At 40.0% G+C, this 21,055-nt stretch overlaps 1 protein-coding gene across 2 annotated transcripts in view; it reads left to right on the top strand.

Annotated features, from left to right (window-relative positions):
* Nucleotides 1-21,055, top strand: part of lsr (lipolysis stimulated lipoprotein receptor) — a 72,446-nt gene that overhangs the window by 27,019 nt on the left and 24,372 nt on the right. For both annotated transcript variants that reach the window (XM_034174161.1, XM_034174162.1), the window contains 3 exons: nt 19,447-19,593; nt 19,726-19,926; nt 20,202-20,258. In XM_034174161.1, coding sequence (XP_034030052.1) covers nt 19,447-19,593; nt 19,726-19,926; nt 20,202-20,258 — 405 coding nt within the window. The remainder of the gene's footprint in view (nt 1-19,446; nt 19,594-19,725; nt 19,927-20,201; nt 20,259-21,055) is intronic.

Genomic DNA, 21,055 nt, shown 5'->3' with positions numbered 1-21,055 from the left:
CAATTATCTTCTGATAAGTTTTGGTCCGATAATTCTTAGACCGCTAACATTTTTGCAGATGTAGTTTTTTGTAGTAGATGCGCAGTTCTATCCTCTACAAACAGAGAAGAGCTGGTTTCAGAATAAACTGCTCTATCCTCTGCAGGCAAAGGAGAACGTCATACAAAAGAAAAAACTAATTTCTTGTGACCCCATACTAATACGCTGGCAATAGCATCCAAGTCATCCAGAGGCATAGAGATTTAACTTATGGTTAGAATTTTAACCAAACTAATTTCGGACAAGTTATTTAAATTAACGTCACGTCTTAAGTTTTATTAAGTGAAAATATTAGATATCTGTTTTAGTTTTAAAGTAATGCACTACTTTTGAAGGTTTTAGTGTGGACATGGTGTGTGCACAGTGCATTATGGGTAAAGGTTCACGACAGGAGAAATGCATTTGAGATGCTCTGATCAGGCTCCACAGGGACAACAGCATTAAACTCTAATTTGTGCCTAAAACTCTCGTGAATATATTCTTTGGGTTTATAGATAATTGGATAATTGGCAAAGCTTCTGGGGAAAACCTGGTCTTGTTAGGAGAGACGGCATCCATCCCACTTTGGATGGAGCAGCTCTCATTTCTAGAAATCTGGCCAATTTTCTTAAATCCTCCAAACCGTGACTATCCAGGATTGGGACCAGGAAACAGCGTTGTAGTATTACACACCTCTCTGCAGCTTCTCTCCCCCTGCCATCCCCTCATTACCCCATCCCCGTAGAGACGGTGTCTGCTCCCAGACCACCAATAACCAGCAAAAATCTATTTAAGCATAAAAATTCAAAAAGAAAAAATAATATAGCACCTTCAACTGCACTACAGACTAAAACAGTTAAATGTGGTCTATTAAACATTAGGTCTCTCTCTTCTAAGTCCCTGTTGGTAAATGATGTAATAATTGATCAACATATTGATTTATTCTGCCTTACAGAAACCTGGTTACAGCAGGATGAATATGTTAGTTTAAATGAGTCAACACCCCCGAGTCACACTAACTGTCAGAATGCTCGTAGCACGGGCCGGGGCGGAGGATTGGCAGCGATCTTCCATTCCAGCTTATTAATTAATCAAAAACCCAGACAGAGCTTTAATTCATTTGAAAGCTTGACTCTTAGTCTTGTCCATCCAAATTGGAAGTCCCAAAAACCAGTTTTATTTGTTATTGTCTATCGTCCACCTGGTCGTTACTGTGAGTTTCTCTGTGAATTTTCAGACCTTTTGTCTGACTTAGTGCTTAGCTCAGATAAGATAATTATAGTGGGCGATTTTAACATCCACACAGATGCTGAGAATGACAGCCTCAACACTGCATTTAATCTATTATTAGACTCTATTGGCTTTGCTCAAAAAGTAAATGAGTCCACCCACCACTTTAATCATATCTTAGATCTTGTTCTGACTTATGGTATGGAAATAGAAGACTTAACAGTATTCCCTGAAAACTCCCTTCTGTCTGATCATTTCTTAATAACATTTACATTTACTCTGATGGACTACCCAGCAGTGGGGAATAAGTTTCATTACACTAGAAGTCTTTCAGAAAGCGCTGTAACTAGGTTTAAGGATATGATTCCTTCTTTATGTTCTCTAATGCCATATACCAACACAGTGCAGAGTAGCTACCTAAACTCTGTAAGTGAGATAGAGTATCTCGTCAATAGTTTTACATCCTCATTGAAGACAACTTTGGATGCTGTAGCTCCTCTGAAAAAGAGAGCTTTAAATCAGAAGTGCCTGACTCCGTGGTATAACTCACAAACTCGTAGCTTAAAGCAGATAACCCGTAAGTTGGAGAGGAAATGGCGTCTCACTAATTTAGAAGATCTTCACTTAGCCTGGAAAAAGAGTCTGTTGCTCTATAAAAAAGCCCTCCATAAAGCTAGGACATCTTTCTACTCATCACTAATTGAAGAAAATAAGAACAACCCCAGGTTTCTTTTCAGCACTGTAGCCAGGCTGACAAAGAGTCAGAGCTCTATTGAGCTGAGTATTCCATTAACTTTAACTAGTAATGATTTCATGACTTTCTTTGCTAACAAAATTTTAACTATTAGAGAAAAAATTACTCATAACCATCCCAAAGACGTATCGTTATCTTTGGCTGCTTTCAGTGATGCCGGTATTTGGTTAGACTCTTTCTCTCCGATTGTTCTGTCTGAGTTATTTTCATTAGTTACTTCATCCAAACCATCAACATGTTTATTAGACCCCATTCCTACCAGGCTGCTCAAGGAAGCCCTACCATTATTTAATGCTTCGATCTTAAATATGATCAATCTATCTTTGTTAGTTGGCTATGTACCACAGGCTTTTAAGGTGGCAGTAATTAAACCATTACTTAAAAAGCCATCACTTGACCCAGCTATCTTAGCTAATTATAGGCCAATCTCCAACCTTCCTTTTCTCTCAAAAATTCTTGAAAGGATAGTTGTAAAACAGCTAACTGATCATCTGCAGAGGAATGGTCTATTTGAAGAGTTTCAGTCAGGTTTTAGAATTCATCATAGTACAGAAACAGCATTAGTGAAGGTTACAAATGATCTTCTTATGGCCTCGGACAGTGGACTCATCTCTGTGCTTGTTCTGTTAGACCTCAGTGCTGCTTTTGATACTGTTGACCATAAAATTTTATTACAGAGATTAGAGCATGCCATAGGTATTAAAGGCACTGCGCTGCGGTGGTTTGAATCATATTTGTCTAATAGATTACAATTTGTTCATGTAAATGGGGAATCTTCTTCACAGACTAAAGTTAATTATGGAGTTCCACAAGGTTCTGTGCTAGGACCAATTTTATTCACTTTATACATGCTTCCCTTAGGCAGTATTATTAGACGGTATTGCTTAAATTTTCATTGTTACGCAGATGATACCCAGCTTTATCTATCCATGAAGCCAGAGGACACACACCAATTAGCTAAACTGCAGGATTGTCTTACAGACATAAAGACATGGATGACCTCTAATTTCCTGCTTTTAAACTCAGATAAAACTGAAGTTATTGTACTTGGCCCCACAAATCTTAGAAACATGGTGTCTAACCAGATCCTTACTGTAGCATTACCCTGACCTCTAGTAATACTGTGAGAAATCTTGGAGTCATTTTTGATCAGGATATGTCATTCAAAGCGCATATTAAACAAATATGTAGGACTGCTTTTTTGCATTTACGCAATATCTCTAAAATCAGAAAGGTCTTGTCTCAGAGTGATGCTGAAAAACTAATTCATGCATTTATTTCCTCTAGGCTGGACTATTGTAATTCATTATTATCAGGTTGTCCTAAAAGTTCCCTAAAAAGCCTTCAGTTAATTCAAAATGCTGCAGCTAGAGTACTAACGGGGACTAGAAGGAGAGAGAGCATATCTCACCCATACTGGCCTCTCTTCATTGGCTTCCTGTTAATTCTAGAATAGAATTTAAAATTCTTCTTCTTACTTATAAGGTTTTGAATAATCAGGTCCCATCTTATCTTAGGGACCTCGTAGTACCATATCACCCCAATAGAGCGCTTCGCTCTCAGACTGCAGGCTTACTTGTAGTTCCTAGGGTTTGTAAGAGTAGAATGGGAGGCAGAGCCTTCAGCTTTCAGGCTCCTCTCCTGTGGAACCAGCTCCCAATTCAGATCAGGGAGACAGACACCCTCTCTACTTTTAAGATTAGGCTTAAAACTTTCCTTTTTGCTAAAGCTTATAGTTAGGGCTGGATCAGGTGACCCTGAACCATCCCTTAGTTATGCTGCTATAGACGTAGACTGCTGGGGGGTTCCCATGATGCACTGTTTCTTTCTCTTTTTGCTCTGTATGCACCACTCTGCATTTAATCATTAGTGATCGATCTCTGCTCCCCTCCACAGCATGTCTTTTTCCTGGTTCTCTCCCTCAGCCCCAACCAGTCCCAGCAGAAGACTGCCCCTCCCTGAGCCTGGTTCTGCTGGAGGTTTCTTCCTGTTAAAAGGGAGTTTTTCCTTCCCACTGTAGCCAAGTGCTTGCGCACAGGGGGTCGTTTTGACCGTTGGGGTTTTACATAATTATTGTATGGCCTTGCCTTACAATATAAAGCGCCTTGGGGCAACTGTTTGTTGTGATTTGGCGCTATATAAAAAATTGATTGATTGATTGATTGATAGATGTTGTTATTGATTGTTTTATGTAAAAATGCCAGAAGAAGCCCAGGTTGCTTTTCCAAAAGCCGAAATTGTGATTCAGGCCATGCGATATAACCGGCGTCAAAATGCATAGAATACTGCCATCTACTGGCGACTGGTTATATCACAGTGTTGTCGACCGCAGGCTTTTAAAAATTATCTGTAGGTTTCCAAAACCTGAGAGACCCCACACGTGGAGATAAAAACAAATCATAGATCTGACAGGTTTAGTTGTACAGTGTGTGGTGTCAGCTAGGGCTGCAACAAACGATTATTTGGATCATCGATTAATCTGATGGGGTTTCGACACGATTAGTCGGATTAGCTGGGAATTTTTTAAAAAATGTGCCAGGGAAACAGTTTTTCTCTTCTTCCATCACTTTATTTAACAACAGAACATTATTTGAAAACTTAAAATACTTGAAAATCAACAAATTGTCATATGTCCCTTGGCTGTTGAAATATAAAATAATAAAGAATAAAAGTTTATAATAAAGAACAAAATAATTATTTCAAATGGCATTGCTTTATCAAAGGGCTGAGTTGCCATAAAACAACATTGAAACATATAAATGTTACAAAATATATGGTGAAAAAAGATTTTAAAATTATTTTTATTGCTGCAAATGAGTAATTAGCATAACCAGTTAACCATAAAACCTAAATCAAAAACTGTAGCCTGACTCATTATATGTTCAACATTCTCTGTATAACTTGTAAACTATGTGGTCATTTCACAGTGACATATGTGACTCATCGCACATATTTCTCTCTCTCTCTCTCTGTGTCTCTCTCTGGGAGGGAATGAGAGACTCTTCACTCTCGCACCGTATTAGAGCAAACTTTGGAAACATGAAGACTTTCAACTGTAAAATAAAGCCTATAAATGAATTTCTGGAGCTATACAAGCTGAAGGAGCGGGTTTTATGTGAAGTCTTTGACGGAGTTTTTTTTTTTTTTTTTTTTTCGCTGCAGCGCTGCTCGGCTCTCTGTCTGCAGGGCGGCCAGTGCAGCACAAACAGCCTGGCTGGATTTTACGACTGCTTAAACAAAAACAAACATTTGTTAACTTGCCCAGACACTGAGCTCTCCCCTTCCTCGTTGATGACTCCGATATGCTTTCGTTTGAGATGCTGCATCATTACCGTCGTACTCCCGTGCCATGCGAGGTCCGACTTGCAAATGTTGGAGTTAACAAACGTCTTTGCGTTGTTTAACGTAAAGTGCTCCCACACTTTTGAAGTCTTGATTTTCTTCTGTCTACTTGTTTCTGCCATATTCTAAGTGTGTAGTTCTTCTACGAAACAGTGTCTGGTTTGCTCTGTGCACTGGTTGCTACTGGCGTCAGAAGCGGCCAGCAGCTTCTGGCGCCGTAATCGCTCGACACAACGCATCGATGACGCAGTGTGTTGCCAACACCTGTTGTAATCGAATTTTATCCATTTTATCGATTCGTTGTTGCAGCCCTAGTGTCAGCCACATGTTAAAAACAACACACACAAACAGATTTCCCACATGAACATTCCCAGGTCAGACACCTCGCTTTCTGATTGGCTGCATGTCACATTTAGCTCCTCACATCCTTCTTAACACACCACACACGGCAGGAATATCTGATAAGATTATATTTAGCATCATCACGATTGTCAGGGCGTCCTTAAGATTGTCGGAAGGGGAAGATCGGGTCCGATATCGGCCTAATTATCTTGCCATGTGAACCAGGCTTGATGTTGTGACTCCTCACGGAGCGACTGATTGATGTGTTATGACACCGCACCAAACATGTTTTCACTGTTATTTGATTTCTTTGTGCGACTGACATCGTTATTCAAGCATTCAAAAGGCGATTCCTATTGCCACACAACTCCAGCAACCACACACGAGAACGTTTTTGACAGTTCTTGTTATTGAAAGAAACCTTGTCTCTCTAACCGGATAGAGTTGTGATGCCATCACGCATGCGCTTAAGCGCTGTCTAGCAGGATCTTGAAAATTTTTTTTTTTTTTATACAAATGAAAAAGACATTTTATAAAAGCACATTTATTTGTAAACACCAACATGTTACATTGATTCACTTGTGCTGGTTTTTACATAGAATGAATGAATCAACCAATCAGTATGAGCGGAGGCTTAGTTACCCATAATCCCCTTTGGGGATCTGTGTGTTAATGTTCAAATCTTCAGAATTAGTGCATTATTTTAAAATGAACAGGTATGTGTTATATATCACTTTGTTCATTTTAAGACATTACATTAATGTAGTTATTCTATCCAGAATCACTTTGTTTTTAAAGCAAAACCATAATTCAAACCTACTTTCCATTTCAAGACCTCTACCTCATCGCGGGACCACTGCTTGTCAGGGTAAATGACGCTTTCCTACAGCAGGGGGCAGAGTGCACAAAGACAAGCACTGGCTCAATGGCTGTTTGGGTTTGTGATCGCCATTGGTTCTGTCAGAAGCTTTGGCTGTGTTTAAACTCAAATTCAGCTTCTTAGTAGCTGAGAGTGTATGGGAGGAAAAATTTAAAGTTATTGGTTATCTGTAGCTTCCGATAAGTTTTTATGCAGTTTATCGGTTTAGCGTTAAAAAAGACAACTTTTCAGTTAGCTGATTACCAATTATCAAAGCTGACATTTTGGTTAGCAGTGCCCACCACTGCTTGCATGTAACGTCCTTGTTGTGGTCTTGTACTTGAGAGGAAAAGCCAAATATACAGTGCATCCGGAAAGTGTTCACAGCACTTCACTTTTTCCACATTTAGTTATGTTACAGCCTTACTCCAACATGGGTGAAATTATTTTTTATTATTTTTTCCTCAAAATTTTACATACAGTACCCCATAATGACAAGGTGAAAAACGTTTTTTTTGGAGATTTTTGCAAATTTATTAAAAAGAAAAACTAAGAAATCACATGTACATAGGTATTCACAGCCTTTGCCATGAAGTTCAAAATCGAGCTCAGGTGCATCCTGTTTCCACTGATCATCCTTGAGGTGTTTCTACAGCTTAATTGGAGTCTAGCTGGGGTAAATTCAATTGATTAGACATGATTTGGAAAGGCACAGACCTGTCTACATATAAGGTTCCACAGTTGACAGTGCCTGTCAGAGGACAAACCAAGCATGAAGTCAAAGGAATTGTCTTAGACCTCCAAGACAGGATTGTCTCAAGGTACAAATCTGCGGAAGGCAACTGAAACATTTCTGCTGCTTTGAAGGTCCCAGTGAGCATAGTGATCATCTGTAGATGGAAAAAGTGTGGATGCACCAGGATTCTTCCTGGAGCTGGTCGCCTGTTTAAACTGAGTGATCAGGGCAGAAGGGCCTTAGTCAGGGAGGTGAGGAAGAACCCGATAGTTGCTCTCAGACCTCCAGCATTCCTCTATGGATGGAGGAGAACCTTCCAGAAGGACAACCATCTCTGCCACATTCCACCAATCAGGCCTGTATGGTGGAGTGACCAGATGGAAGCCACTCTTTCGTAAAAGGCACATGGCAGCCGCCTGGAGTTTGCCAAAAGGCACCTGAAGGACCCTCAGACCACTCTAACAAATTCTGTTTGAAAGACATGGCATGGTGGCCAAGTGTTTATGCCGCTTATTTTCAGAGCAAAAGATTCCTGGTTCAAGACCACCCGTGTCCATTCGCCATATAATGTAGCACGGGCCGGGGTGGAGGATTAGCAGCAATCTTCCATTCCAGCTTATTAATTAATCCAAAACCCAGACAGAGCTTTAATTCATTTGAAGGCTTGTCTCTTAGTCTTGTCCATCCAAATTGGAAGTCCCATAAACCAGTTTTATTTGTTATTATCTATCGTCCACCTGGTCGTTACTGTGAGTTTCTCTGTGAATTTTCAGACCTTTTGTCTGACTTAGTGCTTAGCTCAGATAAGATAATTATAGTGGGCGATTTTAACATCCACACAGATGCTGAGAATGACAGCCTCAACACTGCAGTTAATCTATTATTAGACTCTATTGGCTTTGCTCAAAAAGTAAATGAGTCCACCCACCACTTTAATCATATCTTAGATCTTGTTCTGACTTATGGTATGGAAATAGAAGACTTAACAGTATTCCCTGAAAACTCCCTTCTGTCTGATCATTTCTTAATAACATTTACATTTACTCTGATGGACTACCCAGCAGTGGGGAATAAGTTTCATTACACTAGAAGTCTTTCAGAAAGCGCTGTAACTAGGTTTAAGGATATGATTCCTTCTTTATGTTCTCTAATGCCATATACCAACACAGTGCAGAGTAGCTACCTAAACTCTGTAAGTGAGATAGAGTATCTCGTCAATAGTTTTACATCCTCATTGAAGACAACTTTGGATGCTGTAGCTCCTCTGAAAAAGAGAGCTTTAAATCAGAAGTGTCTGACTCCGTGGTATAACTCACAAACTCGTAGCTTAAAGCAGATAACCCGTAAGTTGGAGAGGAAATGGCGTCTCACTAATTTAGAAGATCTTCACTTAGCCTGGAAAAAGAGTCTGTTGCTCTATAAAAAAGCCCTCCGTAAAGCTAGGACATCTTTCTACTCATCACTAATTGAAGAAAATAAGAACAACCCCAGGTTTCTTTTCAGCACTGTAGCCAGGCTGACAAAGAGTCAGAGCTCTATTGAGCTGAGTATTCCATTAACTTTAACTAGTAATGATTTCATGACTTTCTTTGCTAACAAAATTTTAACTATTAGAGAAAAAATTACTCATAACCATCCCAAAGACGTATCGTTATCTTTGGCTGCTTTCAGTGATGCCGGTATTTGGTTAGACTCTTTCTCTCCGATTGTTCTGTCTGAGTTATTTTCATTAGTTACTTCATCCAAACCATCAACATGTTTATTAGACCCCATTCCTACCAGGCTGCTCAAGGAAGCCCTACCATTATTTAATGCTTCGATCTTAAATATGATCAATCTATCTTTGTTAGTTGGCTATGTACCACAGGCTTTTAAGGTGGCAGTAATTAAACCATTACTTAAAAAGCCATCACTTGACCCAGCTATCTTAGCTAATTATAGGCCAATCTCCAACCTTCCTTTTCTCTCAAAAATTCTTGAAAGGATAGTTGTAAAACAGCTAACTGATCATCTGCAGAGGAATGGTCTATTTGAAGAGTTTCAGTCAGGTTTTAGAATTCATCATAGTACAGAAACAGCATTAGTGAAGGTTACAAATGATCTTCTTATGGCCTCGGACAGTGGACTCATCTCTGTGCTTGTTCTGTTAGACCTCAGTGCTGCTTTTGATACTGTTGACCATAAAATTTTATTACAGAGATTAGAGCATGCCATAGGTATTAAAGGCACTGCGCTGCGGTGGTTTGAATCATATTTGTCTAATAGATTACAATTTGTTCATGTAAATGGGGAATCTTCTTCACAGACTAAAGTTAATTATGGAGTTCCACAAGGTTCTGTGCTAGGACCAATTTTATTCACTTTATACATGCTTCCCTTAGGCAGTATTATTAGACGGTATTGCTTAAATTTTCATTGTTACGCAGATGATACCCAGCTTTATCTATCCATGAAGCCAGAGGACACACACCAATTAGCTAAACTGCAGGATTGTCTTACAGACATAAAGACATGGATGACCTCTAATTTCCTGCTTTTAAACTCAGATAAAACTGAAGTTATTGTACTTGGCCCCACAAATCTTAGAAACATGGTGTCTAACCAGATCCTTACTGTAGCATTACCCTGACCTCTAGTAATACTGTGAGAAATCTTGGAGTCATTTTTGATCAGGATATGTCATTCAAAGCGCATATTAAACAAATATGTAGGACTGCTTTTTTGCATTTACGCAATATCTCTAAAATCAGAAAGGTCTTGTCTCAGAGTGATGCTGAAAAACTAATTCATGCATTTATTTCCTCTAGGCTGGACTATTGTAATTCATTATTATCAGGTTGTCCTAAAAGTTCCCTAAAAAGCCTTCAGTTAATTCAAAATGCTGCAGCTAGAGTACTAACGGGGACTAGAAGGAGAGAGAGCATATCTCACCCATACTGGCCTCTCTTCATTGGCTTCCTGTTAATTCTAGAATAGAATTTAAAATTCTTCTTCTTACTTATAAGGTTTTGAATAATCAGGTCCCATCTTATCTTAGGGACCTCGTAGTACCATATCACCCCAATAGAGCGCTTCGCTCTCAGACTGCAGGCTTACTTGTAGTTCCTAGGGTTTGTAAGAGTAGAATGGGAGGCAGAGCCTTCAGCTTTCAGGCTCCTCTCCTGTGGAACCAGCTCCCAATTCAGATCAGGGAGACAGACACCCTCTCTACTTTTAAGATTAGGCTTAAAACTTTCCTTTTTGCTAAAGCTTATAGTTAGGGCTGGATCAGGTGACCCTGAACCATCCCTTAGTTATGCTGCTATAGACGTAGACTGCTGGGGGGTTCCCATGATGCACTGTTTCTTTCTCTTTTTGCTCTGTATGCACCACTCTGCATTTAATCATTAGTGATCGATCTCTGCTCCCCTCCACAGCATGTCTTTTTCCTGGTTCTCTCCCTCAGCCCCAACCAGTCCCAGCAGAAGACTGCCCCTCCCTGAGCCTGGTTCTGCTGGAGGTTTCTTCCTGTTAAAAGGGAGTTTTTCCTTCCCACTGTAGCCAAGTGCTTGCGCACAGGGGGTCGTTTTGACCGTTGGGGTTTTACATAATTATTGTATGGCCTTGCCTTACAATATAAAGCGCCTTGGGGCAACTGTTTGTTGTGATTTGGCGCTATATAAAAAATTGATTGATTGATTGATTGATAGATGTTGTTATTGATTGTTTTATGTAAAAATGCCAGAAGAAGCCCAGGTTGCTTTTCCAAAAGCCGAAATTGTGATTCAGGCCATGCGATATAACCGGCGTCAAAATGCATAGAATACTGCCATCTACTGGCGACTGGTTATATCACAGTGTTGTCGACCGCAGGCTTTTAAAAATTATCTGTAGGTTTCCAAAACCTGAGAGACCCCACACGTGGAGATAAAAACAAATCATAGATCTGACAGGTTTAGTTGTACAGTGTGTGGTGTCAGCTAGGGCTGCAACAAACGATTATTTGGATCATCGATTAATCTGATGGGGTTTCGACACGATTAGTCGGATTAGCTGGGAATTTTTTAAAAATGTGCCAGGGAAACAGTTTTTCTCTTCTTCCATCACTTTATTTAACAACAGAACATTATTTGAAAACTTAAAATACTTGAAAATCAACAAATTGTCATATGTCCCTTGGCTGTTGAAATATAAAATAATAAAGAATAAAAGTTTATAATAAAGAACAAAATAATTATTTCAAATGGCATTGCTTTATCAAAGGGCTGAGTTGCCATAAAACAACATTGAAACATATAAATGTTACAAAATATATGGTGAAAAAAGATTTTAAAAATTATTTTTATTGCTGCAAATGAGTAATTAGCATAACCAGTTAACCATAAAACCTAAATCAAAAACTGTAGCCTGACTCATTATATGTTCAACATTCTCTGTATAACTTGTAAACTATGTGGTCATTTCACAGTGACATATGTGACTCATCGCACATATTTCTCTCTCTCTCTCTCTGTGTCTCTCTCTGGGAGGGAATGAGAGACTCTTCACTCTCGCACCGTATTAGAGCAAACTTTGGAAACATGAAGACTTTCAACTGTAAAATAAAGCCTATAAATGAATTTCTGGAGCTATACAAGCTGAAGGAGCGGGTTTTATGTGAAGTCTTTGACGGAGTTTTTTTTTTTTTTTTTTTTTTCGCTGCAGCGCTGCTCGGCTCTCTGTCTGCAGGGCGGCCAGTGCAGCACAAACAGCCTGGCTGGATTTTACGACTGCTTAAACAAAAACAAACATTTGTTAACTTGCCCAGACACTGAGCTCTCCCCTTCCTCGTTGATGACTCCGATATGCTTTCGTTTGAGATGCTGCATCATTACCGTCGTACTCCCGTGCCATGCGAGGTCCGACTTGCAAATGTTGGAGTTAACAAACGTCTTTGCGTTGTTTAACGTAAAGTGCTCCCACACTTTTGAAGTCTTGATTTTCTTCTGTCTACTTGTTTCTGCCATATTCTAAGTGTGTAGTTCTTCTACGAAACAGTGTCTGGTTTGCTCTGTGCACTGGTTGCTACTGGCGTCAGAAGCGGCCAGCAGCTTCTGGCGCCGTAATCGCTCGACACAACGCATCGATGACGCAGTGTGTTGCCAACACCTGTTGTAATCGAATTTTATCCATTTTATCGATTCGTTGTTGCAGCCCTAGTGTCAGCCACATGTTAAAAACAACACACACAAACAGATTTCCCACATGAACATTCCCAGGTCAGACACCTCGCTTTCTGATTGGCTGCATGTCACATTTAGCTCCTCACATCCTTCTTAACACACCACACACGGCAGGAATATCTGATAAGATTATATTTAGCATCATCACGATTGTCAGGGCGTCCTTAAGATTGTCGGAAGGGGAAGATCGGGTCCGATATCGGCCTAATTATCTTGCCATGTGAACCAGGCTTGATGTTGTGACTCCTCACGGAGCGACTGATTGATGTGTTATGACACCGCACCAAACATGTTTTCACTGTTATTTGATTTCTTTGTGCGACTGACATCGTTATTCAAGCATTCAAAAGGCGATTCCTATTGCCACACAACTCCAGCAACCACACACGAGAACGTTTTTGACAGTTCTTGTTATTGAAAGAAACCTTGTCTCTCTAACCGGATAGAGTTGTGATGCCATCACGCATGCGCTTAAGCGCTGTCTAGCAGGATCTTGAAAATTTTTTTTTTTTTTATACAAATGAAAAAGACATTTTATAAAAGCACATTTATTTGTAAACACCAACATGTTACATTGATTCACTTGTGCTGGTTTTTACATAGAATGAATGAATCAACCAATCAGTATGAGCGGAGGCTTAGTTACCCATAATCCCCTTTGGGGATCTGTGTGTTAATGTTCAAATCTTCAGAATTAGTGCATTATTTTAAAATGAACAGGTATGTGTTATATATCACTTTGTTCATTTTAAGACATTACATTAATGTAGTTATTCTATCCAGAATCACTTTGTTTTTAAAGCAAAACCATAATTCAAACCTACTTTCCATTTCAAGACCTCTACCTCATCGCGGGACCACTGCTTGTCAGGGTAAATGACGCTTTCCTACAGCAGGGGGCAGAGTGCACAAAGACAAGCACTGGCTCAATGGCTGTTTGGGTTTGTGATCGCCATTGGTTCTGTCAGAAGCTTTGGCTGTGTTTAAACTCAAATTCAGCTTCTTAGTAGCTGAGAGTGTATGGGAGGAAAAATTTAAAGTTATTGGTTATCTGTAGCTTCCGATAAGTTTTTATGCAGTTTATCGGTTTAGCGTTAAAAAAGACAACTTTTCAGTTAGCTGATTACCAATTATCAAAGCTGACATTTTGGTTAGCAGTGCCCACCACTGCTTGCATGTAACGTCCTTGTTGTGGTCTTGTACTTGAGAGGAAAAGCCAAAATATACAGTGCATCCGGAAAGTGTTCACAGCACTTCACTTTTTCCACATTTAGTTATGTTACAGCCTTACTCCAACATGGGTGAAATTATTTTTTATTATTTTTTCCTCAAAATTTTACATACAGTACCCCATAATGACAAGGTGAAAAACGTTTTTTTTGGAGATTTTTGCAAATTTATTAAAAAGAAAAACTAAGAAATCACATGTACATAGGTATTCACAGCCTTTGCCATGAAGTTCAAAATCGAGCTCAGGTGCATCCTGTTTCCACTGATCATCCTTGAGGTGTTTCTACAGCTTAATTGGAGTCTAGCTGGGGTAAATTCAATTGATTAGACATGATTTGGAAAGGCACAGACCTGTCTACATATAAGGTTCCACAGTTGACAGTGCCTGTCAGAGGACAAACCAAGCATGAAGTCAAAGGAATTGTCTTAGACCTCCAAGACAGGATTGTCTCAAGGTACAAATCTGCGGAAGGCAACTGAAACATTTCTGCTGCTTTGAAGGTCCCAGTGAGCATAGTGATCATCTGTAGATGGAAAAAGTGTGGATGCACCAGGATTCTTCCTGGAGCTGGTCGCCTGTTTAAACTGAGTGATCAGGGCAGAAGGGCCTTAGTCAGGGAGGTGAGGAAGAACCCGATAGTTGCTCTCAGACCTCCAGCATTCCTCTATGGATGGAGGAGAACCTTCCAGAAGGACAACCATCTCTGCCACATTCCACCAATCAGGCCTGTATGGTGGAGTGACCAGATGGAAGCCACTCTTTCGTAAAAGGCACATGGCAGCCGCCTGGAGTTTGCCAAAAGGCACCTGAAGGACCCTCAGACCACTCTAACAAATTCTGTTTGAAAGACATGGCATGGTGGCCAAGTGTTTATGCCGCTTATTTTCAGAGCAAAAGATTCCTGGTTCAAGACCACCCGTGTCCATTCGCCATATAATGTAGCACGGGCCGGGGTGGAGGATTAGCAGCAATCTTCCATTCCAGCTTATTAATTAATCCAAAACCCAGACAGAGCTTTAATTCATTTGAAGGCTTGTCTCTTAGTCTTGTCCATCCAAATTGGAAGTCCCATAAACCAGTTTTATTTGTTATTATCTATCGTCCACCTGGTCGTTACTGTGAGTTTCTCTGTGAATTTTCAGACCTTTTGTCTGACTTAGTGCTTAGCTCAGATAAGATAATTATAGTGGGCGATTTTAACATCCACACAGATGCTGAGAATGACAGCCTCAACACTGCAGTTAATCTATTATTAGACTCTATTGGCTTTGCTCAAAAAGTAAATGAGTCCACCCACCACTTTAATCATATCTTAGATCTTGTTCTGACTTATGGTATGGAAATAGAAGACTTAACAGTATTCCCTGAAAACTCCCTTCTGTCTGATCATTTCTTAATAACATTTACATTTACTCTGATGGACTACCCAGCAGTGGGGAATAAGTTTCATTACACTAGAAGTCTTTCAGAAAGCGCTGTAACTAGGTTTAAGGATATGATTCCTTCTTTATGTTCTCTAATGCCATATACCAACACAGTGCAGAGTAGCTACCTAAACTCTGTAAGTGAGATAGAGTATCTCGTCAATAGTTTTACATCCTCATTGAAGACAACTTTGGATGCTGTAGCTCCTCTGAAAAAGAGAGCTTTAAATCAGAAGTGTCTGACTCCGTGGTATAACTCACAAACTCGTAGCTTAAAGCAGATAACCCGTAAGTTGGAGAGGAAATGGCGTCTCACTAATTTAGAAGATCTTCACTTAGCCTGGAAAAAGAGTCTGTTGCTCTATAAAAAAGCCCTCCGTAAAGCTAGGACATCTTTCTACTCATCACTAATTGAAGAAAATAAGAACAACCCCAGGTTTCTTTTCAGCACTGTAGCCAGGCTGACAAAGAGTCAGAGCTCTATTGAGCTGAGTATTCCATTAACTTTAACTAGTAATGACTTCATGACTTTCTTTGCTAACAAAATTTTAACTATTAGAGAAAAAATTACTCATAACCATCCCAAAGACGTATCGTTATCTTTGGCTGCTTTCAGTGATGCCGGTATTTGGTTAGACTCTTTCTCTCCGATTGTTCTGTCTGAGTTATTCTCATTAGTTACTTCATCCAAACCATCAACATGTTTATTAGACCCCATTCCTACCAGGCTGCTCAAGGAAGCCCTACCATTATTTAATGCTTCGATCTTAAATATGATCAATCTATCTTTGTTAGTTGGCTATGTACCACAGGCTTTTAAGGTGGCAGTAATTAAACCATTACTTAAAAAGCCATCACTTGACCCAGCTATCTTAGCTAATTATAGGCCAATCTCCAACCTTCCTTTTCTCTCAAAAATTCTTGAAAGGGTAGTTGTAAAACAGCTAACTGATCATCTGCAGAGGAATGGTCTATTTGAAGAGTTTCAGTCAGGTTTTAGAATTCATCATAGTACAGAAACAGCATTAGTGAAGGTTACAAATGATCTTCTTATGGCCTCGGACAGTGGACTCATCTCTGTGCTTGTTCTGTTAGACCTCAGTGCTGCTTTTGATACTGTTGACCATAAAATTTTATTACAGAGATTAGAGCATGCCATAGGTATTAAAGGCACTGCGCTGCGGTGGTTTGAATCATATTTGTCTAATAGATTACAATTTGTTCATGTAAATGGGGAATCTTCTTCACAGACTAAAGTTAATTATGGAGTTCCACAAGGTTCTGTGCTAGGACCAATTTTATTTACTTTATACATGCTTCCCTTAGGCAGTATTATTAGACGGTATTGCTTAAATTTTCATTGTTACGCAGATGATACCCAGCTTTATCTATCCATGAAGCCAGAGGACACACACCAATTAGCTAAACTGCAGGATTGTCTTACAGACATAAAGACATGGATGACCTCTAATTTCCTGCTTTTAAACTCAGATAAAACTGAAGTTATTGTACTTGGCCCCACAAATCTTAGAAACATGGTGTCTAACCAGATCCTTACTCTGGATGGCATTACCCTGACCTCTAGTAATACTGTGAGAAATCTTGGAGTCATTTTTGATCAGGATATGTCATTCAAAGCGCATATTAAACAAATATGTAGGACTGCTTTTTTGCATTTACGCAATATCTCTAAAATCAGAAAGGTCTTGTCTCAGAGTGATGCTGAAAAACTAATTCATGCATTTATTTCCTCTAGGCTGGACTATTGTAATTCATTATTATCAGGTTGTCCTAAAAGTTCCCTAAAAAGCCTTCAGTTAATTCAAAATGCTGCAGCTAGAGTACTGACGGGGACTAGAAGGAGAGAGCATATCTCACCCATATTGGCCTCTCTTCATTGGCTTCCTGTTAATTCTAGAATAGAATTTAAAATTCTTCTTCTTACTTATAAGGTTTGAATAATCAGGTCCCATCTTATCTTAGGGACCTCGTAGTACCATATCACCCCAATAGAGTGCTTCGCTCTCAGACTGCAGGCTTACTTGTAGTTCCTAGGGTTTGTAAGAGTAGAATGGGAGGCAGAGCCTTCAGCTTTCAGGCTCCTCTCCTGTGGAACCAGCTCCCAATTCAGATCAGGGAGACAGACACCCTCTCTACTTTTAAGATTAGGCTTAAAACTTTCCTTTTTGCTAAAGCTTATAGTTAGGGCTGGATCAGGTGACCCTGAACCATCCCTTAGTTATGCTGCTATAGACGTAGACTGCTGGGGGGTTCCCATGATGCACTGTTTCTTTCTCTTTTGCTCTGTATGCACCACTCTGCATTTAATCATTAGTGATCGATCTCTGCTCCCCTCCACAGCATGTCTTTTTCTTGGTTCTCTCCCTCAGCCCCAACCAGTCCCAGCAGAAGACTGCCCCTCCCTGAGCCTGGTTCTGCTGGAGGTTTCTTCCTGTTAAAAGGGAGTTTTTCCTTCCCACTGTAGCCAAGTGGTTGCTCACAGGGGGTCGTTTTGACCGTTGGGGTTTTACATAATTATTGTATGGCCTTGCCTTACAATATAAAGCGCCTTGGGGCAACTGTTTGTTGTGATTTGGCGCTATATAAAAAAATTGATTGATTGATTGATTGATATAATGTGGAGTTATGTCAGGAAAGGCATCTGGTGTAAAATGTGTGTTGAATCAACTCTCTGATCTGCTGTGGTGACAGAGTGGAAACAAGGGAGAAGCTGACAGAATGTACTTGAAAGACATCAAGTAGTAGAGGACCCCCCACGCACACAAAACCTTTGCCATCTGAAATGCACATTTTCTTAAGAGCTGCAGTGAAGGTTCTTTTCAGCATTTTGATGCCAAGGTTGTCAATTGGGCACCATAGTCTCGTTTGAGGGCGGGCGCTAAAGGAGTAAAATATGATGTAATTTGTCTACTTCCACGGGACCATGGCATTTTCAATGGGTTTTTGGGCAAATTACACGTAAACAAAGTGAAAATGCAAAGAAAAAGTGTCAAGGCGGTTTTGCCGGTGAGAGAACAGAGCTACTCTGGTTAGCTGTATAGGCTAACACTTACCGACACTACGTCTCCCACTCGCTTCATCTTCTTTTCTCCACTGGGAACCACCTTCCCCCAAAAAAACTTATCGCGTTTGCTTGGGTCTTTGCTGCCGAAAACAAAACAGTACGCTGTTTTTCTGTGTGAACTTATGCTGTGTATAATTGCGCAGTGGAGCACAGGAGTCTTCAAAGTCTTCAAATCCCGCGATATCACGCAGGGTTCAAACAAGACTGCGGTACCCTATTATTTTTGATTAAAAGTCACAACAAAGCTTGCAGTCAGCTTTTACTTTTGTTGTCCTTCTTTGTTTAAAATCTCAAGCTTCTTTTCCTCCACCACGATGTCAAGCTCCATGAGGGTAATTGCTATAAATGGCTACAAGTACAATTACAGAACAGTATATGATCCCATGTTTCCCCTTGAATTATTTTCAAACCTGGTGGTACTCACCAGGAGTGGTAGGGGACCTCTCAAGCTCGAATTGTGAAGTGCATTATGTGGGGGGAAAAATGTGTGGCAGTCAAAAATGCACAAGTTAAGTGAATGTGCAGAGTTACCAGGTCTGTGTGACAAAATCAGCCAAATAGCATTTCAAAACCAACCCAACTCTCTGGTTGGCTCAAAGGGCAGATTTCACGCCCATTTGGGCATCTGAGGGAAAGCAGAAGTCAGAGAGCTGCAGATCCACCAAAATGATTGATATCCAAGTGAATTATACCCCTTTTTTTGTTTGTCTGTTTGTGAACAGCCTGTCGCCCACAATTTTTCACATATCGTTATGAGATTTTTACAAAGAATTCAAATCCTGATAGGCAAGAACTGGTTCAATTTATGGTCAAAGGTCAAAGCCAGGAAAAATCTTGGAAAATCCCTATCCTTTAGCATTGAATGAATTTTCAAAAATTCAAAACTCTGTCAAAAAAGATCAAATTTCTTTCATATTTGAGAGTGTTATGTAGGATGTATCTTTTATCGACTGACAAAGGTTGATCCAGATCTGATCTGGATTACAAATTTTGTGACCATCTAAATTTAATACTGAAAACCCCATTTAATGTATATTTTACATTACATATTAATCAACCATACCCCAATCACTCTCATATTTTAAAGTGAGGTTCAGAATAATAATGGATTTGATTAATCATTGCAGCCCTCTTTCATGTGTCTTGTTACTGGTGTAACCTACATTTGGAGTCACGAGAAACTGTCGTTGAATTAAATCTCATACCTCCTGTGGCTCTGCTCAGATTGGCTCCTGGTTGTCCTGGTGGTGCTGGGCTTCTTGCTGTTGCTGCTTTTGATTGGAATCTGTTGGTGTCAGTGCTGTCCACATACCTGCTGTTGCTACATCAGCTGCCCTTGCTGCCCTGATCGCTGCTGCTGCCCCCGGGCATGTAAGTACTAAATGTGAAAGATCTATTTTTGTTACTATTTTCTGCTGTATGTTGAAGATCTGTTTTTGCACTGAGAACATGGGGTTATTTGTTTTCTGTCTGCTATGATAAACTGTCTGTCTTTATTTTAAGTGTATGAGGCGGGAAAAGCAGTGAAGAAGGGTGTACACAGTGAGTATGCTCCTACCCTCTATGCGCCCAGTATGTATGCACAACCAGCATATGGTGGGGCCATGATCAAGCCTGGTATCCCGCTGCTTCCACTGCCCAATGGAGCTGGTCAGCCACCGCCCCCAAATGGTTATGGTCATGAGTATGATGGCGCAAGCTCGGGTATGTGTGCATGCAGAGTTTGACGATGCCTTAAAATGATATTAAAATCTCAAAACCAGGAATGCTGACTTGAATAACAAAGCATCATTATTTTCTTTTGTGGTTGAGTCTGACTCCTGTTACAAGCTCTGTGATTGACTTTAGCTGTTGCTGTAGTACTAAAAACATGTTTTATATCTTTTGATACCAATTATTTTGAAATTCATTTAAGACGGGGTTGGTAATATACACCCACCCCCCTTTTTTTGTGAAAATTCTTGTCTTTCTTTTTGTAGTGGGACAGGGCTCCCAGGTGCCTCTGCTTCATGACCAAGATGGTAGAGGTGAGCATGGTGAGTAAAAAAAATTAAATGCTGCATACCAAAGAACAAACTTTAGATTTTAATACTGCTCTCAGTATTTGTTTGCTTGCCACATTTGTCTTACAGTAAATGGGCAGTGCAGTCTCGTTTGAGAGGGGGTGCTAAAGGGGTAAAATATAACACATGACATAATTTCTCTACTTTGGGGGATAGAAACATGGCACTTTCGGAGTTTTTGGACAAATTACATGCAAACAAAGTGTAAATACAAAGAAAAAGTGACGATGTGATGGAAAGTGGACATGTGTTGTGGATTGTTTATGACCCGGAGCTCTAATCTGTCGAGGCGGGTGTGCAGACGAGAGAATAAAGCTACTCTGGTTAGCTGTGTAGGCTAACACTTACCAACATGACCTCTCACATTTGACTCATCTTCCCTTCTACACTGGGAAGCCAAAAAAAACTACACTTTTCACAAATGCTTCGGTGATTGCAGCTGAAAACAAACCAGTACACTGTTTTCCCATGTAAAGTTATGCTGTGTATGTATTGCGCAACGGGAGCAGCTGTCCCCATAAGTGGTCAAATCCTGCGATATCACACAGGGTTCAAATGAGACTGATAAAGAGAGTTACACTGTTAAGATTATGAGCAGTTTCAGTTTGACATCTTAAGTGGTTAGTAATGCAGACAGCTGTAAAAATAACTCCATAGATTCCCCCGCTCACTCCCTATAATGCTTGTAAATCATGGAATTCTTCACAGAATAACATCTGTATTTTGTGTGTGTGTGTGTGTGTGTGTGTGTGTGTGTGTGTGTGTGTGTG

This window comes from Thalassophryne amazonica, chromosome 7, assembly GCF_902500255.1.
Source record: "Thalassophryne amazonica chromosome 7, fThaAma1.1, whole genome shotgun sequence".
Lineage (NCBI taxonomy): Eukaryota > Metazoa > Chordata > Actinopteri > Batrachoidiformes > Batrachoididae > Thalassophryne > Thalassophryne amazonica.
This window is presented reverse-complemented; position numbering and strand designations above follow the sequence as displayed.